The 26,491-nt window shown below is 41.6% G+C and overlaps 1 protein-coding gene across 2 annotated transcripts in view; it reads right to left on the bottom strand.

The window, feature by feature from the left end:
- Positions 1-25,106, bottom strand: part of NECAB1 (N-terminal EF-hand calcium binding protein 1) — a 60,168-nt gene extending 35,062 nt beyond the window's left edge. The window contains exons 1-3 of one of the 2 annotated variants that reach the window (XM_069005077.1): positions 24,701-25,106; positions 21,415-21,439; positions 12,283-12,391 (exon numbers count right to left, since the gene is read on the bottom strand). In XM_069005077.1, coding sequence (XP_068861178.1) covers positions 12,283-12,391; positions 21,415-21,439; positions 24,701-24,742 — 176 coding nt within the window. In that variant the 5' untranslated portion in view covers positions 24,743-25,106. The remainder of the gene's footprint in view (positions 1-12,282; positions 12,392-21,414; positions 21,440-24,700) is intronic. The other variant, XM_069005076.1, reaches the window with a different exon arrangement.
- Positions 25,107-26,491: the final 1,385 nt, after the last annotated feature.

Here is a 26,491-nt window from a genome sequence, read left to right as displayed (position 1 = left end):
GGGATTTTTTAATTGACCTTTTAATAAAATGATGACACAGTACTATCTTAAAATCACTTTCTTCACTGCTAACTTCCATACATCTGGCTTTTATTTCACAAGGGAGAGAACCTGATAGAAATTGCAGGATCCTGGAGTATCACAAACTTGCATACTCAGGGCTATAAAAACTTCTGAACACTTTTAATTGATAATGTAAATGAGATTTTCACACAACATTTATTAATTGAAGGTGATCTTACCTGCATTCAAACAGGCCAAGTTAGATGGCTGCAAATGAGACTTGCACCTGACTTTTCCAATGACCTTGGTGGCAGGTAAAAAGGAATTCAGAGTCTGTAAGAACTGGTGCTGAAGCTGTGAAACTTAACTCTTAGGTAAACAAAGTGTGTGGTGGGAAAAAGTGTCTGCAGCTCCTTAAGGTTGTTTACCACAGATCACTACAGCATCTATGGTCAAGTGTGTCTGACCAACACTTCTGCCGTTCAGCAGTCAATTTTGGAACAGTCCACATGTTCATCTCTTAAATGCAATCTGAAACCCTGAAAGCTGGAAAATTGCCTGAGTCAAAGAGCCTTGACAGAATATGATGAGGTTAAATGACAGGAGTTTGCTGTTATAATGCCTACTCTTTTTTCATCGTCCCTACATTTTCTGCTCCTTCACATCATCTGCCCTAATGACTTAATGTAAAATACATTTCTGCATTTCTTAATGCACAGCTTGATGACTGTGTTTAAAACAGCCTTTCACACTGTTAACCAGTCAAATTCATGCTCTCTTTTCAAATTTTATATTTCAATCCCTTCTGGTCCCTGTTCTTCTGCAACATCCTCAACACCATGTTAGTGACATAGGGAGGGGCTCAGAGGCTTTCAGCATCCCTGTTTTCAGCATGCTGTTTGTCCTATTGACAGGAGTGACACAGCTGAAAATGGACTACCAGTGAAAATGGAAAAGTATTCAGCTGCTGAATTCATTTTCAGTTAGAACTGGGCACCTGAATAACCAGAAAATATTATCCAAAACATTTTGTGCAGCAAGCCTGAGAAAAAAGACAGAAAAGACATAAAGAACACAGATTTCTGTGTAGCACACTCAGTATTTCCTTCTGTTATAAATACCCTTGGAGGCTTCATTGTTCTTGGCATCCTGTTTGAAGGGGATGCTGTTCTAGGCAGGGAAGCTATAATTTTGTGTCAGTGATTATTTCATTCTCCCGGAAATAATGACATGCGGCTTCAAACACAGTTGTGAATAAACCTAGGAATTCTTTTGCTGCATACAAACAATTCTGAGCTCCCTGCAAGATGCTGCAGAAATAATTAAAGAAGTTTGGCAAGAATTTATTAGTACAGGAGTGAGGTACACACCAGAGGGCTGTATCCGTAACTCAGTACTCAGGTTTACAGCAGGCACCTGTTCACCATTTCAGTGGGTACATATGCCGAGGATGCTTCTGCTTAGACCCATAATCTGGCAACACTGAACATGTTATTAACAATATTTGCTGGATGACTCACATCCAGGCACCAGCCCTCCACTAACTATAAGCAACCAAAGCATAGGGTGAGGCAAATGCATGCACATCGTGTCAGCATGATAATTCTCAATTTGCTTTCTGACTGCTAGATGCAGTTCTTCTACCTGTCTTTGTCTAAAATGTTCTCTACCTAAAAATATGAGCTATTTTTAAAGGAGTATTACACTGAGCAGTCCTGATCACTGAAAAGTTGATCATAACCATTGGTCAGTGACAGAAAAATAAGCACATTCACTTGAAAGAACTGTGGCAAAAGTGCTTATTTGTGGTACCTCTGGAAGTGGTCCATGTAGAATTACAAATGTAGAATTACAAAGCAGCTGTGCTCTTGTTCTGCCCACTACAGTTAGCCATGGGCTGGGGGCAGCCAGGGAGGAGGGAAGGTTAAAGCTATTCCATTCATCCACTGCTGTGGATCCATGGATCCATCCACTGACTGGCACATACTGTTCTATGTTACAAAGACACCTCTAGGCAAAGGAACCAGCAGATGATCTACTTATTTTCCCTGTACCACAAGAAGAGGAAATGAGATGTTACAGAGTACGAAATCTGGAATATAAAGCAGTTACTTTATTGAAGAATCCAATACTATAAGAAAGACTTTATGAACTAACTGAATTTAGAAAAATCATTGCCATGACTTAAGCTGGACAAGGATAACATTTTCTTCTTCAGATCTTTCTTCATTCTCAGATATGAGAAGGATTTATTTCAGAAGCTCTTTTCAGTCCCATTGGGGTTTTTTCAAAACTCTCTTTTCAGTCCCATTTGCATGTCTTTTTGCTAAATTTGGTTTTAGGGGTGGAAGTCTGAAGCTAATATTGCCTACTGTTAAGTAGAAGCATATAATTTGTGAGTAAAAGGAATTAAGTGTTACTTAAACTATGCAAGAGTAACTGAATAGGCATGCATGGACAATCTCAGCCAAAAAGTAAGCTCTTTGCAACAAGAAAGCCTGTGTACCATCTCACTGTAAGTCACCGAAATGAGATAAGTGCTCCAACAGTACAGAGGTTGTTTTGCAAAGGAGTCCTATGTGCGCACTTCCATTTCAAGGATTTTCTGCCTCACAGCTCCTTTGCAATAGTGAACAACACCTTTTTGTTTAGGTTTGTTCAAGGTTGCTTACCAGTGGAGGCAAAACTGCTTCCACTAGGATGCAGTGCTGCAAGAGGCCCAGGAGTTGGCCTCTTGTCACAGAACAGGGAGAGGAGGAAGAGGCGGAAGAAGTGGGACAAAGCTTCTGTCCCTGGGGAGGCAAACTTCCTGCTGCCCCAAGGACACTGCTGCTCTTCAATCCCAGATCCACCTGGACTGTGCACCCTCTAGGCTCTCAAAGGCAGCAGCCAGCTTGGCTCTCTGGGCTCTGACTTGGGCAGCGGGGTCACAGATCTTTTAATATCCCATATTTTGCTTCGCTAAATAATTATCTAGTTCGTTCCAGGCTAAATGATAACTTCAGAATCATAACTTACTGCTCTGCCTGTAACAGGACTGAAGGAGAGACTAAAGGGTTTTTTTTTTCCTGACTAAGAACTCATCTGAAAAAACAACTCTCTAGTCCTTTGCATTCAGCAGTGATTCACAGGGATGTGATGACTACATAGCTGACAAGTCACTTTAATCATCCCAGCTATAACAGCCTTTGTGTTTCTAAAAGAGGCTTAATAATTCTATTAAAACTTGTTGTGTATGCTAAAATTTGTAGACCAATATACAAGGGCTGCAGAGCTATGATTTTTTGCAGAGTCTGAATGACACAAACCCAAATGAGGTGATGAGATGCAGCATCATGGTGGCTCTTTTGCCACAGAGAGCAAATTTCAGAGTTTTCACCACATAGGAGACAATAATGTTTCAATTTCTGGTTTTGTCACAAAATGTTGGGGTTTTTTTAAACCTGATATGAAATTATTTATTCTTAGACAAAATAAAATGTTTACTTTGGTTTCTTACACTCCTTGGAAATGCACAGGATCAGGCAATTCCAAAAAGTCAGAAATCAAGCAAATGAGGGAGAAGGTTGGCTTTGCTGAGCAGGCATCTTCTTTTGGAAAAGGAAGATGTATGCCTAGTGTTAGCAAGGTCAAGGGACATGGGAAGAATAGAGAGATGCAGCTTGCCAGTGTAGGGAGAGAACTCATGCAGCCAAAGATTAACTGGAGTTGAAGCTGCCCAGAAATGTGTGGAAAAATTAAAAGGTACTTTAAATATATTATTGGCAAAAGGCAGCACAGAAATAACATCAGCCTGTTACAGGATGAAGATGGGCACTTCACAAACAGGGATATGGACAAGGCAGAGGTATTTAAGGCATTCTTTGCCTCTGTCTTCAACATGGATGATGGACTAAGAAGGTCCCAGTGTCCTGAGCTGGAGGACCATGGCTGCAAGAATATTTGACTCCCAGTCGACCCTGAAATTGTGCATGATCTGCTACTTCAGCTGGATCCCTACAAATCTGTGGGGCCTGATGGGACTCATCTGAGAACCCTCAGAGCTATCCAGTGTCATGGTAAAACCTCTCTAGATGGTTTTTGAGTGGTACTAAAACTCTTGTGGTTCTCTGGGAAACTCACCTTATGGAAGTGACTAGACCTCCAAACTACACCAACCATTAAGCAAGGAGCTTGCTGCAGGGGAGCCGACGTTATCTACAGCAGAACTGAAATGAAGCACTTTAAATCAGCTCCATTTAGTTAAATGTAACTGAAAATAGTCATTACCATTTGATCTTTTTGCTGAGAGGGATTGTCATTTTTTTCTGCAAAAAGCTGAATTTCCCATTAAAAATAACCACTCATATGGAAAATTTCCAAGAAAAAATCTATTTTCAGCTTGTCTGTCTGACCAGAGGATCTGATAGCATCAGGATTTTGTAAATCATTCTTTGTGAATTTGTTTTGATCAGTCGTGAAATACTAAAATGTGTAATCATCTCACTCTGACCAGTATCTTGCCTTTGTCTCTGTGCTTCATTTCCAAGCTGATTTCCATAGCTATGGTCTTGAAAAATCTGAGAGTTAAAGCCAATAGCTGCAATTACATGTTTAAATATTAGCAAGCACACCTTTTTGATGCCAATGCTGCACCATGTGCCTGAACTTCTCATTTTATCTAAAAGAACCAGCTTTTTAAAAATGGTCAAACACCAATACATTATTTTACTCTTGCAATTTTTGTATTCAAAAATTCCTTTTAAAAAGAAAATTTACTCACCTGCAGTTCACCTAACTAAAGATCCTGTCTGTATCTCATATTGTTCTTAATATTTTTTTTTATTTTTCTTGTTGTACTTAGAAGTTAATTAGTTTTTTCTGTGTACTTGTATTGAACTGTGAAAGATCAGCAATAGCATGAGACTGAAATATGCCTTCCAACTAAAACAAAAGGAAACCATCCAAGGCAGAGATAATTAGTACATTTAGAGTACCCTTAAACTACTGCGGACTTATTATGATGTTTACAAGCAGAAACTTGAAGGAAGCATTCTGGTCCATATAAACATGCCTTTCATTTTAGTTTCAGTGCACTGTACTGGGCTCCAGGCTCATGGGTTCCCACGACTGCAAGGATTGCTAACCAGCCTCTTACTCTCAGCATCCAATTGTCACCTTTGGGAGATTGCTGCTAGGGCAGATGATCTCACCACTTCTCTTTTGACCCACGGGAGGAACTAGGGCTCCGCTAATGAAGACCTGGGCAGGTGGAAGGAAGGTTTATTTGCTTTGGGGTGAGTCCTAAATGTAGATGTCCATGTGTGCGCCGGGTGTCCAACCTCCATGCCAGGCAAAGGAGTCCCAGTGTATTCAGTGGAATTCAGAGAGTTTAATGGACCAGCTAGGAGAAGACTGAGAAGTAATTTGATATAACACAGGCTTCGAGTGTTGGTTCAAATGCTCTAGCATTTCTCCCACTACCCATGTCCCACCTACTTCTCCTTTCCACCTTGGGCTGATTTTCAAGTGTGAGCATCTTAAATGCCTAATGCCTGGGCAACTGAGCTGAAGCCCATGTGAACAGTATCATGTCTTAGGTGCCAGTGACTTCCCTGGCCATGAGGGAGCCTTAGACACCCTGCTGACACACATGTATGCAAGTGTAGATGTGTCTCCATAGTGTCACATCCCACCCCTACATCTGCTGTGAGTGCAGCATGACACACTCTCCCAAATGCCCAGCATAAGCTCAGTGCTGCAGGTGGCTGAGGCTTCTCAGCTCCTCACCAAGCTCATCTCTGGCTTGTGCTCAGTTTAACTCAGGCCACACACAAAGGTTTAATGGGATCTCCCTACCTTTGGGAGGTTGCCTGTGTCCCAGGTCCTCAATAGTTCTAGCACCCCTCCTACCTTGTAACAAGGCTCCTGACTGAGGACTTCATTTTGCCAATGAGTAAAATGAGAAAAACAAGTCTGATTCCCCACAGACTCCTGTGAGTCAGTAATCAGTGAAGCATTTATCGCAGTCTCTCCAGCAGTGCTGCAGACTAAATCCCCTTGAGACCTTCTGTATATCTCCTAGTTGTAACTTTGCCAAATATTCTCATTATCTTCTGACACCTTTTCCCGGAGGATGCCATTATGCTAAAACAATTTCCATGGAAGTCATGACTGGGGGGAGGAAAGGGTAAAGGATAAGAGTAAAAAGGAGGTTTATTATATTTGCAATGACTTTTGCTAGGACTTATTCACTAAACCATTAACCATGCCAAGGATTCTTGCTCTGCTGAAACATGAGCTCATCAGAGTTGACATTAAAATTAAACAGGAGACAATTTACCAAAGAAATGAGTTGTAACAGCCGTCACCCGTTAAACCACTAATTTCAAACTTTTCCTGCACATTTCTCTCCATGTATAAAAAGAGCTGTGCTTCTTATACCTTTCTCTACTTTCAGTACAATTATTCAGGCAATAACACATGTAAACAAAACAGCTGTATTTCTGCAGATCTACCTCAACTGTGCTTCAACACTGTTTTGCGTGCGAGATGTTTTGCATTCAGTTAATAACCAGAATGCTCTGAGACAGCAGAGTATGTGGGTCTTCAGCTCTAAAATTACTTCAGCTCCAAAATTACTGCAACCTGCAGACCATGTCCTCCACGACCCTCCTTGTCAGCACGAAGAAAGACTTCTGGTGCCTTTGCAGCACTCACATTTGCTCCAACACCCTTCCCATTGCTCCCATCAGCCCTGCAGAGCTTCACTGAGCACTGTATAGCTTGGAGCTGAGACTGGGGGAGGAGAGAGGGGTGAGGAACCACACTGGCTTTCCTTCACCCTCACAAACCTCCAAAAAGGTTAACTCAGATTTCAAATAGAGTGCTTTGAGAGTTTTTGAAGTGTTAGGACAAGTACTGACCAGGTCCAAACTGACAGTACAGGAGTATAACATGGATGTCATGTCAAACACATGTCAAATCAGCACACAAAGGTAAGATCTTGCCCCTCCCCTGCTCACAGACATGCACTTACGTTGGTCTAACTCTAACTCTGGAGGCCTGGCTCCTACTCAAGAAACTGTGGGGATCTACCTTGGCCTCCTGATAATTTAAAAAGACCTTAAGATGTTTCTCAGATGCTTATAGTGTGTTTACATTGGGGCTACCTGCAAAACACTTAAACCATTATGAATAAGGGGAGGAGAATCACTGTACAAACTCCAGGTTAAAGCTTAAGTCACTGCTCTTGATTTCTTGCTTACACTTGTTTGGTTGGGGGTTTTTTTAGAGTCTTTAAATGCAACACACTGCTTTGCAATAGAAGCAAATGCATGCTAGGAAACAAGAACCTGGAGGTGTGGCTGTAACAGCCCAGACCTGATCATTGCTGCATCAACGCAAAGCCTTTCCTTACACTGGCAGAGTGAGGGCATCTGCGTGTGGGCCCTCCATAACTACTTCTTTATACCATTTAATGGTATGTGTTTGAATAAGGATTGCTCAAATTTTTCACGAGATCCTGGAAAGCACAAATAGAAGTGACTCTCAGTGGCAGTCAAATGCCTAATTGGCTTTCAGTTTCACTCTGAAGTAATGATGATACTGGAAACTGCACTTAGAGAAGAATTGCTAAATGCTACCCCCCTGAAGCAGTCACCTTATACCAATTACATGTCAGGAATGCTCATTGTATGGCCTAATCAAAGCTTACCTTCGAGAAAGGTAAAACATCACAGCACTAAAGATGGAAAAATAAATTCCTTTTTGCATGGATACACTACTTCACCTACTTTGGTTGTCTTATGCATTTGTTTCTGGCTGTACCCAAAGGAAAAGGGAACAGAAGCTAAAAAATTTAGGCAATCAATTTGTACACTGTGTCTTTAGTGGTATTTATTTAATTGTTGGAACCCTGGGTTTAGAGAATTTAGGTTTCTGGGATATAATTGTGGGATATGCCCAGCCCTTGCCCTGGAGGGATCTCTGCTGAGACAAGAGATTTTGCAATTGCCCAGCAGGACTCCCTGAAGGGGCAGCCGCTTCTTGGGTCATGGCGAGGAAAAGTGGACCCACAATCCTTTGAGAGACACTATGCAGATCTTTCTGTAACCCATTGGTCTGTCCCAGACCCTCTGTAACCCATTGGTCCCCTGCTGATCCCCTGTATCCCTATAAAAGGAAGCCCCCTGGCTCTGTGGGGGAGAGAGCTCGTCCCTGGCTTTCCCCTTCGCCGGAGGGGACCAACAATAAAGCTACCTCTGTGCGGAACCAGCCACACGGGCCTTCTCGTCTCTCTCTGGTCTGGCTTGGCCTGGAGGCTGCCCTGCAGAGCTGAGCTGGAATCACGAGCTGATAATCACTAAAGAGCTGACAGCCTCTGCAGGGCCCTCCTGCCAGCAGCTGAGGGAAGACACTGGGCCTCGGGAAGGCGATCCCTTTCGGGACCATCTCTCCGGACCGGTCACCTCTTCCTGGGTCAGAGCCACGGACCCCACCACCAGCTGTAATATATAATTATATATATAAGTGTAACAATATGGAGGATTTTGGGTGTGGATTTGTTCTTCATCTTTTCTCCTTCTTCTGCACAAATCTGAGTGTTCTGGTATTGGGTCAAAAAACCCGCAGTGCAGATCATGAAAGGTTAGTTATTGGATTATAAGTAAAAACATATTACTTGGTATTTCATAATTGGTTGATTTGGACTTTAAATGGCCTTGGGCATTAGAACTCGGGCCATTTTCCACCCTGCCAACTAGAAAGCACACCCTGTGCAGCTGTGCTAAAGATAAGAAATTACAAACATCAGTAAAGAAAAGCCTGGCGTCTCCTGCATTGTAATCCAAACTCTGAGTAAAAGAACTCGAAATTCAGAAACAGAGAAAATTAATATCTAATATTAATATTTCAAATGTTACAAAAAGGAAATGTACATTTTTTAAAATAGAATGAAAAAATAGTATACATGTAAGTACCTTCATAAACTGCAAAATATATGTCCAAATATATGTACTGAGGAAATACCCTTAGCAATGCAAATTTTCAGTAAAAGCAATGATCTGCCCTGAATGAATAACATGTTCTTTATGGTCTAGACAAATTGTGCATTTAAATACATCCTGCCATAACAAACTTTTCAACCTATGTTTTGGAAACTTTATGTGGAAGTAACTGATTCTTACTCATCTGTTTTTCCTGCTGATTATGCACCAATGGACTCTTCTTTTACTTCATAAAAAGAGAACACCTGACTGCTTCAAATACCAGGGTGCAGATCCTAGTCAGGCAGACACAACCTGAATTACTGGGAAGTTAAACCCTCTGTTATTTGCCCTGCTATTACACTGGAAATGGTAATTACTCATTTTAGCAACCTTCCACAGCCTGTCTGCTTTGTGACAAGCACGTTGCATTAGCTTAGATTGGTCTTTTAAAAGTTAATAATCTAAATCTCTCTTCAACATGACTGACATTAGGGCCTGTGTAATAGCAGAGTTTAATACCTGTTTAATTTAGTTCCCTTAAAAGTGTTAAACCAGAGTAAGTCTTCCATACTTTTAATATTTTATTGAAAGATTGTTGCAGCATAGCTGAGAAGGGAATTCAAATCCCGAGTTTGTGGTCCATGGTTATCACCCCAAGGCCACATCTCCTTTTTTATCTTCCAGGCTTTAAAGTACAAAGACTTGTGCACACAGACAGTGAGGTTTTGAATGCTGGCAGAGATTTAACACAGGTGGAAACAACCCAAAGTCTGATCTTGTGACAAGCTGGTTATGAAATCTTGAGATACTCCAAGAAATGAACTAAGGCATCATGACTTGCTTCTCTAGACATCTGTCCCAGGCATTTACATGTGGTGTAAATCACTGCATAATCTCAATGCTTACAAAATATTTCTGGGATAGGGAACTACAGCCTGCAATTTGTAAATAGTGAAGCAGAGAGAAGATAAAAGATTTGCCCAGGGTTGTACAGTGTCTACATTTTAACTGGATAAGAAGACAACCTGTGCAAGTCTCCTCCTACTAGCTACAAAAGTGAGCAGAATTCTTCACCCTCCCCTACTAAAAACCAGCCATAAACTACTTCTGACTTGCATAATTTTCATTCATTCCCTCGGAAAATTTGGAAGTGAAAAATCTCAGAATAGATGGTTCGGGGAGTGTTTGATATGTACATGATTCTCCTAATGCTTACATTAAAACACTTCCCAAGGTTCAATGAACATTTTGCTATTTTTCTTAGCTAGCTCATTAATTTGAGACATTTTACATAACCTGCCCTTTTCAGAAAATGCCAATGAGTAAAGTTTTTGCCTCATTATATCTGCTCCATGTGATTTTTTTCTGAAAGCTATGCTAACAAGGAAATTATATTATACTGTCCAAGCTGTCCTTCTTTGCTATATCCATCTAATATTTGGCATGTGACATCTTGCTGACATGCTCAAAAGCTTACAGAGGGGCTAAGGGAAAGCCTTTAAAATGTATTTCCCTCTGCTAAAGATCAAGCCTTGTAGAATACTTTTCAGCTGCAAAGTCACCCTAAAGCCTTTTATCAGTTAAAGACTTCATGAAAAAACACTCAAAATGCTTTTTGTTGCTGTTTTAAATCCAAGTTTCAAGTACATTTTCTTGTCTGTATCTAGGTCCTCCTCCTGTAATAAATGTTAATCCATCAATACCCTTTCTTCTGGTTGAAAAAGGTAATTTAGTAGCTTGTCTTAATTTTCCACTTGCTCCATTTCTTGAAATACATGAAAACTGGACCCTTCAGTATGTATTCTGCGACTTTTGTGCCCAGCTTTTTGCCAGGCTTTTTCTGGACAGTGAGAATGATCTCTCAGATGTCTGCTAGAACAGTTTAATTACCTATTTTCAGTTAATAGCAGAAGCCTTCAACAATTGCACCAATTCTTCAGGTGTGCCTATCTACCAGGAGGAAAATCATAATGTTATCCTCACTTTTCTACATATTTTTCAGATCTAGACAGTCTCCGTTAAAGAGAAAATGGTGTACAAATACTAATAATAAAAATTAAAATATTTTACAAATTAAGAAAGCTTTACAAATAAAAAGAAAGGAAAAATAGATGTAGACCATCTGACTTTTTTCTTAGAAATCTTGCTTAGTATCAAGAATTTCTGCCTTTCTCAGGATGCTTGCAGACAAAATGGAATTATGGTAAAATAAAACCACTTATGCAGATATGTGGTACATAGGAGGAAGTCCAAAGCTGTTCAAATGAGTTTGGCTCTGAAATGAGTTTTTTTACTCTGGGTCATTCATACCATTCATTGACCTTCGTGGCGACTGGGGCACATTGTTAGTTCATGTTCAAGTTGGTGTTCACCCAATATCTTTTTCTGCCAAGCTGCTTTCTGGCTGGGTGGGCCCCAGGATATATTAGTGCATAGAACCATAGAATCATGCAATTGTTTGGGTTAGAAAAGACCTCTAAAACCATCAAGTCCAACTGTTAATCCGGAACTGCCAAATCCTCCAAATACCTCCAGGGTGGTGACTCCACCACCTCCCTGTCTCCATCACCCCATCCTGTGATCATCTTATGAAGACTGTAATATTTTTCATTCCCCACAAGTCCAACAGATTAAGTACCATTTCTTCTGCTTACTTCAGGACATTATTTTGGCACAAACTCTAAAACCTTGTGAATTCTACTATGAAACTACATTTAACTTGATTCCATTTCCCACAAAAGTTTGGGGTTGTTCCTCCCCAGAAGCAGGACTCTGCACTTCTCCTTGCTGAACTTCATGAAATTCCTGTCAGCTTATTTCCCCATGGCATTGTAAAACCCAACCATAATGGGAATATCCCAAGGGACAGCACCAGCACAAGTACCATGCCATCAGAGAGGATGGCTTTTTCAGCTCTTTACTATATATAGTTGCTTCATTTATTTTATTTCCTTTTCAACACCTGCTCCAAGTATTCATCTCGGTATGACTCGGTGGGATTGAGAATTGAGGAATTCATCTTTAAGCCTGAAGGAGGCCCCAGCTCCTTTTCTTTCCATGGTGGGGGAATACAGAAGGCATCCAATTTCCACCCTTTGTTCTCAGTACCCAAATCACGTTTATTGGAACATGCAAATATTTCAATGAGCTTTCAAAACACTTCACTTGTACAGTTTATAGCCATATGACACAGCCTGGCTTCCCTCAAGCAGCTTTCTACATAAACTTGTTTCCTAAAATCAGCCTGATGTCTGTTTTCCATTCTCAGATACAGAGAGAGGCACTGGAGTTGTTTGAAGGGGGCACTTACTCAGTATTGTGTGTATCAATGGTGTGAAAAAGGTCATGCAGTTCTTCTCCACTCAGAACTCCGTCAGCAAAGTAAGCTTTGAATTCATCAAAGGAGAGTTTTCCATCATCTGAAACAATGAAGAAACAGAAATTGCCTTAATGTCATTCACGTTTTTTCTTGTTTACTTCATGCAGTAGCAGAGGAAAGTATTAAAAACCTCTAGGTCTTCAGCTTAAGTGTAGAAACTTTATATTTTAAATGCAAGGGTGATAATCAGGAAACAAAATTCAAATATTCACATTTTCCTGTTATTTAGAAGAAATTTGAAAGATTAAATTGTATTTAAGTATATTTAAGTGTATTTAAGTATATTTAAGTATATTTAAGTACATTTAAGTATAATTTATCTAAATTGATTGAGCCTTTGCATGAAGCATAAAGAATATTTTTATAGCCTAACACTTCATAACTCTTTTTTGGGTAGCACTAAATTTCAGTTCACATGTTCCTTTCTCTTCCATCAGTAATGTACTGAATGCCTCATAGGGCACTAAACAACTGTAGAGGATAAGACTAATATGTCCTAAGCATCAGACTAATCTACAGTGTACTATGGCTTAATTTCAAAGTGGTGAAGACTCTATTATAAACACGGTATCTAAATCCCGTGACTACGTGCTGTACTACAGCAGGCAGATTTGAAGAGTAGAGCTGAGAAGTTTCCTTCTTCTTTTATTAGTTATAATTTAATAGTTTTTTTGATTTGAATATATGGCTCAGATATCTTGAAGAGGTTTCAAAATTGTACAAATTAAATGTCTGCTTCAACAAAACAATTTTGAAATATTTAATATGAAAAGACAGATTGTAGCTGGAGATGATAATCATTACAATCAAAATAAAATGTCAAGATCTACAAGAGCCAGAAACCAAGATGGCACAAAACTGAAATGATTACCTAGCTGAGGGTCTAAATACATTTTCCATTTGGCTGTGGTTACAGAGAAGGAATATCAAATATTGAGTGTGTTGAGGTGTGTGTTCTCACAGCTATGCTTCCTTTGCCTCTTACAGATACAATCAATTGCTTAATCAAACCCCCTCTGCAGCTTTATCATTTGCTGGGAAGGGTGACTTGCATGCAAGTCATACACATACTAAAGAAACTAGTGACTTTTGGTAACTTTCCTGAGATAAACATGAATTTACCCACAGAACAGCCTGGAATATGACACAAAATCTGAAACAAGTCTTTTTCGATCCTTCAGGATCATTGGCTTTCCCTCAATCCAGAAAATCCCTGATCCAACAACAGATTGGGACTTTAGCTATTTTCTTTAAATTTTTATTATCCAAGAGAAGACATTGCCTTTTGGTTCATTGCTATTTATTCTCAGTAACATTCTGAATGTTATTGACATTGAGTGACGAATCACTGAGCTTGTTGCTGGCAAGACACAAGGACTTTTGAATGCATTTGGTGCTTACAGACTTCATACAGTTACCTTTACTAAGAAAACCTCTGATTATCCAAGGCATTTATCTGATTTTGTGTGAGTGTAACTGTTTTGCCACAGCAGGTGGTGAGGGCTCAGCTGCTGGTGGCCACCCTTGTGCTTCCTCAGTGCTCAGATGAAGCTCAGACCCAACATGGAACAAGTGCTCCCGGTGCTGTTAGCTTGAAGACACATTTGCCTAGCCAGTTTCTTTTTTCCCCAAGTGTCAAGAATAGCTTTTATTTTAAAGGATGTGTCATGTATCCTCTACACCACTGCCCTGGGCACACTTTCGGGCCCTTGGAGTGCCCAGATAAACACTATTTGGCTTAAGTGCTACAGAGTAGCTGAGCAGAAACCTCTATTAGAGATCCTTCCACTGGCAAAGTGACAGGGGAAGGATGAGTCATGAAAGGCAAACTTGTCTGAAGCTACACATCCATCAGAGAAATCAGCCTTCAGCTGTATCTGTCTTGGCAATGTTATTTAAGAAGCTGTTTTGCAAGACTTGCTTGCTTTTGTCTATTTTCTCAGACATTTTTCAAAAGAAGGGTTGCTTCATAAACAGGCACTGTTCTCCTTTGTCTCTCAGCTGGCAGACAAAAATACAAACAATAAAATGAATCTCCCCACGTTGCACTTGCAAATTTAGAAACAGATTCACACAGTGGTTTACAGGAGTCTTCTTTCAGTTTACAATTGCATTCTCACATTTATTTCAGTAAAATTCACCTGTCTATTGAATAGATGTTTTTCTGTGTAAAAAATGCCCAAGTGGTATCTCCCAGCCAGACTGCTGCAGAAGCACTAGTAATCTCCAGGACATGCTTTGGATAGCTGATTACTTCAGTAGAGAACAGCATATCAGACAGAGGAAAGTAGCCCACATTCTCTGAGTTGAAAGGTGGTTTCAAAAGGTATCAAGCGAATAATGGACAAGGGCACAGACGTACTTGGAGTCTGCATGCACAAAGACAATGGCAAATGGTGAGACTACTGCCAGTGAAGGAAGTTAGAGTGATGTAGAGAAGAAGGATGTCTCACAGAGATCCCAGCAAATGCTAGAGAGCAACTTCCACTGACCCCTATTTTGGGCATCCTGTTAGGATTGTGAGCCATTCTTAGCAGTTGAAAAACAGTCTTTTCATAGCAGAAGCCACATCAGATGGAGCTCATATGGCAGCCCTAGGGCACTTGGAAGAGCCACATGTAAGAGTTTATGGCAATCAGAGGAGAAAACCACACTCGGCTAAAGCTCATCCTGAGCTTCACCTTAGAAAGATGTGATTTGGAAAGTCAAGCCCACAGCCATGGGAAAGCCAAATGCCAAAACACAGACCCATCCAGGCCCTCACAATTCTTGATGGGAGCTCAGCTTCTAAATCTCTCATGGGTGTTGTGACAGCCCTTTATGGCTTTTTGAGAACCATCTGCCTTTGAAGATCTTAAAGCCTTCAAGTGCCTCACTTGAGCCACAGCCATCTGTGTGGCTGAAGCAAACACAGTGGGAAGGCAGTGCAAACGTGAGTCCTCCTCCCAGCCCACCAGCTCCTGGGGGCCTGCTGTGGGACTTGTCCTTTGGAAGGAACTGACAGTCCACCCCTGCTGTAAAAGGTTTGGATCAGATTACTTGAGTGCTGTAAGATACTGCCACATACACAGAGAAAATGGGTAGTGTGGGGGGGACACATCACAACAGACATAGGTGGACTGAACCAGATGCAAAAAGATGAAACCCACATGATTTATTGGCACATGGCACATAGGCTAGAATCAGATCAAGAAAGATCTGCCAAAATAACAAATTTCAGTGTGCCAAAGCAAGCATGCTAATAATATCCACTAGGTCCCAGTTGTAAGGGGCTGCATCAGAAAAAGCACAGACACAGGTGAAGATTTAGAGTCTGGGCAAATGCACTAAGCTTTTATTGACTCTGATCTGTACTGTATGTTGATATAATCAGAAATAAGGATTTTGAGCCATTATTCCATCTGTTATGCTGGAAAAGCTTCACACGAGTAACCAAGTGATTCCAAGGCTAACAGGGAGAGGGTTTATGTTATCTCTATAGAAATATTTTTGGGGATCTGGAGTACAGGGTCCAGCACTGCAGCACTTGAAGGACCCAGGGGGTTGGGATGAGGAATTCCACCCCAGGCAGAGCCTGGGCTCTGAAACAGGAGTCAGGGTGATGTCTGCAGTGGATCCAGATGGTCAGGAAGCAAACAGCAGTGTGGTAAGAGTTCATGGGATGCACTGCAAGGGTTTTGCCTTACTAATCCATTTATTGAGGAACTTGGGAGCTTAAATCAGGGATGCTACAGTTCAGAGAATTCCTGTCCTCTGGCTTCTGTTCAGAAAATATGTTATGCAAAGTCATTCAGTAAATCTACAGCTCAAACATGCTCACTTTGGACCACTCAGACCTGGGTATCACAGTGCATAGAGCTTCTCCAAGGGATTCCTGCACATTGCTGTCTTTCTCCAGAAGGTCACACAAGAGCTGGGTCACCCTGTCATGCTGTGACCTGTCTGGCCAGTCCCTATGGAGGGGAGAGCCCGTACACTGATGCAGCTGCCACTGAGCAGAGCTTCTGGGGCAGTCCCTGGGCTAGATGAAGACCTAATGAGATGTCAGGATGTTACAGCCCCAGGTTATGAGATACTGGCCTAGATAAATGCTGAAATCAGGGACTCGGCATTCCTTGCTTTGGTACAACTCCAGAATTTTTCATGGAAAAAAGTTTAATCACTAAGTAGCAATCTTGAGAGCCTGCAGGCCAACTCTGATGGCTCTCTTTAGGGAAGATCCAAGAGCTCCCTTTCCCAAGGTGCTTTCCCTGCATCTCAGAGGCATATTCCCTTAGTTCTCTGGCATGGTACAAACTAGCACTCTGGTATCCAAGCTAGAGCCGCTAAGAAGTCCCAGTCTGAGGACTGCTGCAGTGAAGCAGATGTCAGCCTTCCAGAGCTCACCTACAGACACAGGAGATGACACAGATGGTAGAAGACTTGCCTGCAAAGTCAGTGTTTATCCTGCAATGGCACTGACAATAAATAATGAATAGGAAAACACCTGTTCTGATCTCTGCAAAACTGACTCTGGAGTAGGAATTGCAAGATTTCCTCCTGATGACCATATAGGTGCAGTTTAGTGGCTTTTTTGGTTATTCTGTGGAAATCTTGTTGGGTCACTCAAAAGCATATGATCTGTGAATCAATCCCTTTGGTCACTGACACCAGTTAAAGGACAGGGTGCTACTGCTGCACTTGCCTTATTTTAAAGAATCCTTTATTTATGACCCACAGTTTTTTGTTGGGCCAATGTTACCACGGTTTTAGAGCTGGGCTGAAATCCCCAGATTATTGTAATCAACAAACTGCATGTATTTTCACAGTATTTTATACAGTTTCAGAATTCTACATTTAAAAGTCTGGTGTCCCTGCTCTGTATCATGGACATCGGGGGTAGTGCTTGAAGGCATATGACAGAATGCAAAATTAGTCTCATCTATTTTTCATTTTACAGATTCTTGTTCAAATACATTTTAAAAAAGATATATTCGAGGGGGGGTGGGGGGAGAAGATTTCACTGAGAGCTTGTTTGAAATGCCAGAGAAAAAAAATTAAACCAGACATAAATGCAGTGATTCTGACATTAATAAGATTCTGTTGCAAGTCAGCTGGTTGTTTGATATTCAGGTTTGTCAATCTACAGAGCTTTAGTCTTCTTTTGTTTAGTCAGTTTTTAAAATTTTCCCTCATTTGTTTGCAGTCATTCCTGACTGCCTGCAGCATACTGTTTACAGTGTTCCTTACAGTTCAAGGCTTTTCAGGTTTTGTTGAAAATGTCTGCTTCTGTAGCAGATATTACCAATGATATTTTCAAGTATCTTTCTCTTAGGAGCTTTAAGATTACGTTATAATATATAAGACATATGTTATAATCAGTGCTTTTTCACAACAGCTGACTTGTATTTGCAAATCAATGACAGCATCTATATACAAACCATCTTTTCTAAACCTGTCATATTAGAGTTGCCTTCCTCAGGGCTTAGAGGTATCCAAGAGCTTGGGGGCAGGAGCTGTTAAGTTTGGAACAGGGCCATAATCAAATACCAATTTGAATTCTATGGAGGAGAGAGACAGCTGAGAGGTCCTCCTCCTGGGGGACAGGGCTAGGAGTCACTCCCTCCAGGTCTGACAGGATGGATGTTTCCACACTGAAAAGTGCCAAGGGGAGTCTCAAATGCCATGTTTCCAGAGCTGGAGATGATAGACAGACTCTGGTAAAAGGCAAAGGCAGTGGTCTTCCCCAGAGGGACAGGAAGAGAAATGACCCCTACCATATTGCCAGCAAAGGCAGGGAGGGCACTGTTCTCTAGTTATATTGTGGTGCTCCTTGTCTTTGTGTTGAACCATCAGTGTTGAGGCACCTTCCCCTGCTGAAGGAAGACTGTTACTCTTGTAAGATCAACAGTTGCATTCTCAGATGACCTTTCTTTCCCATCCATTTTGACAGTCAGACTCTTTGTGACTGGGTTTCTGCAATGCAGCTTGTATTTGAAATTCCATTTCTGTGCTAAGAGGAGGGGATTCTGGCAGGAGGAAATTCTAACTGGGCACATGTCACAGCTGCATGGTCAGAAGAGGCCCCTGGGTGACATTCACCAACAACTGATGTCGTTTCACTTGACTGCAGGCCACTGCAAGGCTAATGGGGTGCCCCACGTCCCTCCTGGTATATCAGGAGATAAAAGATACACCTCATGCAGGCAAGCATATGCAGGTGCTGCATTCACACATATGTGAGGCAACCACTGTTGCCTGTGAGATGAGGGAAGTAAAAATTTTTTTTGGTTAGGAAAGACTTCATTTGGCAGTTCCAGTTTCCCATTTTTCTTCACTCCCTCCCTTGCAGGCTAGGCACAAGATTTTACTTTTCAAGAGGAATTTAATGAATTTCATTTTGTTTTAAATAGCAACAGAAATGAAACAAATGAAAATTTTTCTTTTTAGCTGGAGCTTTTCCAAATTACTTCTGTGTGAAATCCACATGCTTTCCTTTGAGAACATGGAGTTTTATAAAATAAACCTGACCAAAATTTCATTTTGACATACAGACCTGAAACTTCTCCTTTCCAAAAATGCCAATGTGCAGCATCTCACCTTTATGAAATTGCTTTTTTCCCCTCAGGATTTTCTTTGGCTTTTTTCAATATTATGAACCATATAGTTCTTAAAAATCCTTCTCTATGCCTTGTTCTCCCTTTAAAAAAATCAAATGACCTTTTCAGTTATGGGAGGAGTATGGATCTGCTCCACAAAAAGCAGAGCTGCACAGCCATGAAATAAGAATTACAGACAGAGTTTATGAAGCTGATCCTCTCATGGAATCTCTGCACAGCTGATATTTCCAGAAACAGGACAGTAAGAGAATGATGTGTGTGGGCTGGCAAATTGTATACCTGGGCTGGCAAAGAAAGACATCATTTGTATGACTTCTTTTACATGACTGTTTGCTAAAGAACTTTCTTAATTAAATGCAGATGTCATAAATTATTGTAGCATCTTTTAGTACCAGCAGTTCAGTGGCTTTTCTTGGCTCTTTTGATCTCTCATTTTATATTGCCTTTGCAAGAATAGTTGTCTTCCCCTGCTGTGGAAGGCTTACCTGAAGTCCCACAGTCCACTAATTCATAGTAAAATGCTACTTTATGCAATACTCCTATTTATCAGCTTGCTACATTTTTTTAAATATAATTTTTCCTTGCTATCTAGCAAGAATCTAGTAAAGTTTTTGATGACATTTTCTGTGAAGGTATTTTAATCTCACAAAAGGAATGAATACAGCAGAGGAAGTTCTATTAAAAGTATATTTGAGAATTTAACAGGGCTATGTCATGGACAGTAATGTACTATTTGTTACTGAAAGCCAATACTTGGCTTCCTGTAGCACAGAAAGGTGACACTGAAAGTGTAAGTAGGCCAGTCTTTAACCAAAGCTAATAATCTATGTTGACAACAGTGTAAACATGTTCAGTAAGTGTTCACATATCCAATAACCTTTCTGAAAATGTGCTTAACTTTACAGCCTTGAAACAAATCTCCCTATCAATGTGGCACAAGCCTGTGCAGTGCTAGATTAGCAAAGTAGAAGTCCCATAGGCAATTGATGGTTGAGCAAATACAATTAAGGCCTAAGAGCTGAAATAATTCAAGTTCATGGACTTAAATTAATAGAACTGAAGTGACTGAACTTAGCCACTTTTCTGCCAATAATATATTGCAAAGAATCCATATACAGGTAAGAATACCAGTGACCAAAATCTCTGGGGCAGATATGGTTTTGGATTGTTCTGGAACAAGCAAGTTTGTCACTGATTGTGTGAGCTGTTCCCCCTATTTTCATAGCAGTGTAGTCATGAGCTGTGGGAAAACCCAAATGAGGACTGGAAGTGTTCCAAACCACCGAACTGCTGTGGATCCACCAGGGCAGGGACAGCATGAGCCCAAAGTCCAGGGCAGGGACACAGAGCTGTAGGATCCTTTTTAGACTCCAGGGGGATGGTGAGTTCTGCTTGGTACCCTGCACCCTGACCCTCATCAGTCTTCAGGGCAGATACACACATTTTCCCAAACACCACGAGGAGCTCTGAGAGGGATGCCAGCAGAGCTTGGCTGTGGTTGGCAGCTAACTAAGCTAGAGATGCACCACTGAAGGGGAGGTCCTTCTCCTCCCCATGCCACCTTGGAATTCAGTTTGCACCATCACTGCCCATGCAAACCACTGGCAAGCTGACTGAGGGAGATAACAAAGAAAACACTAACAGAACACTTTCACAGTGATGGATTCTGCGGCTGCTGAGCTCTCAGAAGGAGCCTACCATGGTCTTGTGGGAAGTGCCAGTTGCTGCACATGAGCTGGGGCAGCAGTAGCAACCAGAAGTGGACTGTGGAGGTGAGATTTCTCTCTCAGCCACAGTAAACAGTTATTCAACATGCTCAGTTACACCCCCAAACTGTGCGGTAACCACTTGCTGTCCAAGAGTTCTTCCTTGTAAGTTATTATCACTTATTTTCTCAATGGTATCCATTTGCCTTCTCTTTATTGAATGCACACAATATCTGTTTTCTGAGGATTTGCTGGACTGGGAATCACTTGTCAGGGTTAAACCTGTCTGATCTGTGAGTTTGACCCTGTTCAATGCTCCTCTTGTTAATAAAAAACTTATGACTTCTGTGCTATAAATATGTGAGTTGAATTCAAGGGTTTATTATTCCCATTGACACTGAACAAATACAAAAACAAGTCTGATTTCCGGATGTAGTCTAAGGTGTTTTTAAAAAGTAGTAAGATGGAGCTACTAACAAGTATTTCAAACCTTCTTGAGTCAGTGTCACTAAGAAAACACCCACAGGCACCCAAAGTGCAAATCAAACACACATGTCAAATTTTGAAAGCATAAGATCTGTACTTAAAGAAGGGAAGATCAGAGCACAACATAATACATGGCACTGAACCTGCAGAAAACATTAAATGAAGGATGGCTGGTTTTTCTGTCAGGATGTTTAAAACACGACTTAAAATTCTGAATCAATGGTGGATTCTTTTTTCCAAAGGGAGGGGACAAGACATGAGAGCAATCTTACCATTCTTGTCTGCTCTTCTTAATATCTAAACAAAAAGAGAGAGAGAACATAATCAATTTTTATTTTTTCTTGTATGGGTTAAAAACAAACAATGCTCTTTATAGTGCACATATATAGTTTGACCTCTACATCACATTTCCACAAGGTTGCATAAAATTTTAAAGTTCTTAATGTGTCTCTATCCTTCCCTCAGAGCCTTTTTTAGCTCCTCCTTTGCTGTGTGCACTAAAACCCAAGACCATAACAAGAACCAGCTTTATTTTCTAGGTTTTTTTTAATGGATTATAAGGATGATGTTCAGGCCCAAAGCCTGAGACTGTATGGCTTCTATGGTACTGGATTCAGGGTTGAGAGAAGTGTCCTAGAGAAGCAGAGCAAGAGTGATGGCTGGGAGGATGTGCTGAGCCTCTGAGATGGTGAGAAAGACTCACGGTTTATGTGGGTGGAGGAAGCAAGGGGTAAGTCAGGAGAGGAGCTGGGTGGCGTGAAGGGATCAGACTTGGGTGTCACAGGCTGCTTCAGCAATGGGGAGTCATCCAGGCAATGCTGCAACAAATGTAGGAAAGGGAAGAAAGCAAATCTTCCAAATACAGTTTGTATTGCTGCTGTGAATATCCAGTAAAGTGTTTTGAAATGGGCACATAAATTTTTGAGATCTGACAGCAATGGAAACATTCTCTGGTTCATTAAAATGTTAGTAGCATTTAAACAGCTTCTCCAGCACATGCCACAACTGCTCTGCTCCTAGGAGTGAAACCAGATAAGATGGATCCAAGTGCCAAGCTCTGTTGGAGCATCTTCATGACTGTTTTCTGTAGGGTGGGGTTGGCAGGGAACCAACAGAGTTGTGACCCACATCCAGAACGTCACAGATGGTCTCTAAGCAGAACTTTGCATTGGACCAAGTTTACAGCACATGAAGCATGAAATATACTTAACAAGACGACAATTTCCCTCCCTATTTAAATAAACCATACTCCAAATTTTCAGTATGAGGATTAGATTTTTGAAGGGCTGTGGCAGTGGAGTTTCAATCAAATTGAAATGCCCCATAAATATGGGTCAAGAGTGGCAAAAGTTTCTGCATAAGTAGTTTTAAATTTTTGATTTAAAATTATTTTATGCATTTATTATTTTTATAATTATTATTTAAAGTTTGTATTACTTCGTTTTAATTAATTACACCACCACCACCCCCCAAACCAGGAAATATTAAAATCCTTTAGACACTTGAGAGGGACTCTGACAAAAGACCAGGGAGGAGGTTGCTTTAGCAATCATATATCACTCTCATTAGGTCTCCCTCTCTGGAGAGAGATTATCTGTAAGAGCATGTAGTGACATGACAATGGGGAATGGCTTCAAACTGAAAGAGAGTAGGTTTAGATTAGATGTTAGGAAAAAAATCTTTACTGTATGGGTGCTGAGGCACTGGTACAGGTGGCCCAGGGATGTTGTGGATGGCAGTGTTCAAGGCCAGGTTGGAGGAAGCTCTGAGCAACATGTTCTAGTGGAAGGTGTCCCTGCCCATGGCAGGGTGTTTGAACTAGATGATCTTTAAGGTCCTGTCCAACCCAAGCCATTTTATGATTCTATAATTCTATGCTCCAGTGGGATCAGGACCTCAGTGCCTGCCCTGTCTGTGCAGCCTTACAACAAACCTCTTACTGCCTGGTAATTTAAAGGGAAGTTTTTATACAGGTGGGGGTACTTCACTGAGGGGTAATCACACATCTACAACCCCCAAATATCTAAAATATCTGTGAGATGAGCATATTCTCACTGCAGGCAGGGCCCCAGGGTCCAGTCCCTGCTTTGAAGCAGGCAGACATGGTTTAAATCTAAGCTTTTCCTCCAGATATAAGAGGAGAAACACAGAAACATCCTCCCTCCCTCCTATTTACAGGTTTGTTCCTATAAATACGAACCTGATGCTGATTTAAGAAAATGCTGAAAATGAAACAATTTTATTTTGATTTTTTTTTTTACTCTAGTAAAATCAAAAATTTCCAGTTTATCAGATAATCTGACCATGTGCTGTTTCCTAACCCAGTGTGCTGAGTTAAACTGGGGAGTTGGCTCCATTTAATGTTTTTTAGCTCTTTCCTGGCAACTTAGATTTCTCTTCTGTTTTTGTGATCTATGACTGTAATTCTTCTGTTTCTCTTACAAGTGGTATCTCTGAGACAAAAAAAAAAAATCTGCATTTTCAGTATACACTTGAATTGAAATAGAATAGAATTCAACAAAAATTCTTATTTAAATGATTTCTTATGGAGGCTAGAGTAATCAGGAGATGAGCAGATGAGGGTTGCTCGAAATAATTTGGGGAAAGGTTGGGGAAGTTAAAGTGGGTACATTATAGAAAACGTCTAGATAAAGAGTCCTTTAACACAGAATATACCATTTCCAGCTGATATTGTGGAATAATGCCAATACAGGAGCTGGTCTGAAGCAGATCAGAGTTGGTAGTAGAGTTGGTCTCAAGATTTGTAGGTCTCACCAAGGTCAGGGGATTCTTTGAAAATCTTTGGGTGGGAGTTTGGCTTTTACCAGGATTTGTCTTGGAATAAAGAAAGACTCTGTGCTGTGCCAGTTTAGACAAAAAAAACCTTTACAGCTGCATCCTGCAAGATGCTGAGCCCTTGGTGAGAGTCTAGCACAGCACCCCTGGGGAGTTGCATGACCAGATGCACATCAAGGCACCTCCCTGGGCTCACCCTCAAAGGGCTGAGGGGCTCAGGATTCTCTGCACATTGACCTCGGGCACCTCAAATTCATCAGGGTCTAATGGGATCAGAAGAGCCTGCATGGTTTGTGAAAAAAACCCCCACAACTTTTATAGGGTGAGAAATTGCAATGAAAAGCGCCCCCCCTCCCCCATCCCAATTAAAACGATACAATTTGAAGCAACTTATTTGGAAAGGTGACTTTTCACCCAGAACTTCTCCTAGCCACCCCCAAACACCAACCTTCTTCCCTCAAACGAGCAGCCATTAGAAGCAAAAGGGGAAGGGGAAAGGAAAAGGGAAAGGGGAAAAGGAAAGGGGAAAGTCCAGAGTCTCACTGGGCTTCAGCCCCTTCCACCGAGGGAGGAGATAACAGCTCAAGATAAAAAAATAAAAGAAGAAGAAAAGAGGAAATAAAAGGGGAAAAAAAGAAGGATGGAGAGAAAAAAAGACAAGAGAAAAAGGCAAAGCATAACAAACCACGTGCCCCCTCCCCAGACGCTCGCAGGTGCGCTGTGCGGAAGCACGCGTTCCGTGTCGGGGTGCCGCGTACTCACATCGCGGAAGATGCGCAGCCCCGCTCCCCGTTCCGCCGCCATCCGCCCGCCCGAGCCAGCGCCCGCAGCGCCTGCCCGGGGCCGGGGCTCCTCCGGGGGCCGAGCCGCCCCGCCTGCCCCCGGGAACCCGCCCCAGGAAGGGCAGGAGCAGGGGCGGCCGCGGCTGCTGCTCCCTGCGCGGGGGCGGGAGGGACACACGCCCTGCTGCGTCCCTAAAGCGCGCTCGTGGCCACACTCGCTTTCTCTCCGTGAAAGAAACTTGGGCCTCGCAGGCTGTCAGGCCACGTTTGCACCGTCGTCTGGTCTGCCTTCCCTTCGGCACGGTCACGTTTGGGGAAGTCTTTCTCAAGAAAGCCACACGAGCCCAGACCGCAGATGAAGGCTCGGCAGTGCCGAGGGCGGATGGGGCGGCTCTGTGCTTCCACACTGCGGTGCGGGGACCGCCAGCAGCTGCGCTCTGCAAAAGCGCTCGGGCTGGAGAGTAAGGAGCTTGAATATAACATATCCCTCCAAGTGGCCCGGCCAAAAATCAAGGGCAGCACTGGTGTTCCTGCAAGGGAGCAAGCTGTGGGATGGGGCAGGACCGGGCTCGGCGGGGTGAGGGCAGGAGAGGAAGAGGGTTTTGGGGTGAGGGAGAGGGAAAGCAGTTCTGGGGGGAACCCACTCCGTGTTATTTCAGACCTGTGCCAAGAAGTTATTGCACGGACGTGGTGTAACAGGGGCTTTTACTTTGTGCTCCCACCACACACTCCAAGCAGGTGGCATTGCAATTATGCAATACAATGGTGTTGTATATTATATACTACATTTATTGACTACTGTGTATGATACTATGCTTCTTAACAAATATTAGAGTGAAGTTTTTGTTTTAAAACACCTTCATGGATAAAAAGCCTCAGGCGTGGTGTGACTTCGGAGTTCCTGCTTCTCTCACCTACCTTTCCACATGTCAGAGGGAAACCTGAGAAAGGGTAGAGAGAATTGCCCAATTGGAAAGACAAGGCATTTCACAGGGTGAGCAATTTTTATGTCAAGTCATAAAGATGGCTTGAAAAAGAGATGGAAAGATCATCTCAGGCTATTTTTGCTTTTTAATAATACAGAACGGCTTTTATTTAATCTGATTTTTATGATGGAACTATGGGAATATATTTTTTTACAGAGAGACAAAAGAAGAAAAAATTTCAAAGATTGTCTCAAGGGCCAGGAGGGTGAGTGGAAATAAGAAAAAGTTTCTTTAGACTATAGAGGGTCTTATTTTTGTTAACTTTTATAACAACAACATGAATCATTTACATATTGATCTTTTTTGACTAATTTCTATCTCATAATAAAATGACTTTTGATGAAGAACCAGTACCTTTCCCTTTTGATTAGCCTTAACATTCACTAAGAATATTTTGTTTGGCTAGAGAAATCTTCCTTCAAAATTGTAAGAAAAAAAATTGTGCCATCTTGGTATTTTTAGGGTAAAAATTAAATATAAGAATCAAAAATGTCTCATAGAACTTATATTATATGAGGAATTTGTGAGTAGAGTATATGTGAAACTTACTGATGATAATTTTTATACCACTTTAATATTACCTGAAGTAATATTTCAATTTTAACATCACAAGCAGGACCAGAGCTCTGAATCTTACTAGGTTCCATATTCATCCAATGATCTCCCTCTGTCTCTGAGCAAGAAGATGTGAGGAGAGGGGAATGCAGCGGTGTGTGAGGAGTGTCCTGTGGTGTGGGAGTACAGGTTCTGCCTCAATGGGAGGATGATGGCTTTGTGACCTGCCC

Source organism: Aphelocoma coerulescens, chromosome 2 (assembly GCF_041296385.1).
Source record: "Aphelocoma coerulescens isolate FSJ_1873_10779 chromosome 2, UR_Acoe_1.0, whole genome shotgun sequence".
NCBI classification, from domain to species: domain Eukaryota; kingdom Metazoa; phylum Chordata; class Aves; order Passeriformes; family Corvidae; genus Aphelocoma; species Aphelocoma coerulescens.
The sequence above is the reverse complement of the archived record's forward strand: the minus strand, read 5'-3'. Positions and strand labels throughout refer to the sequence as shown.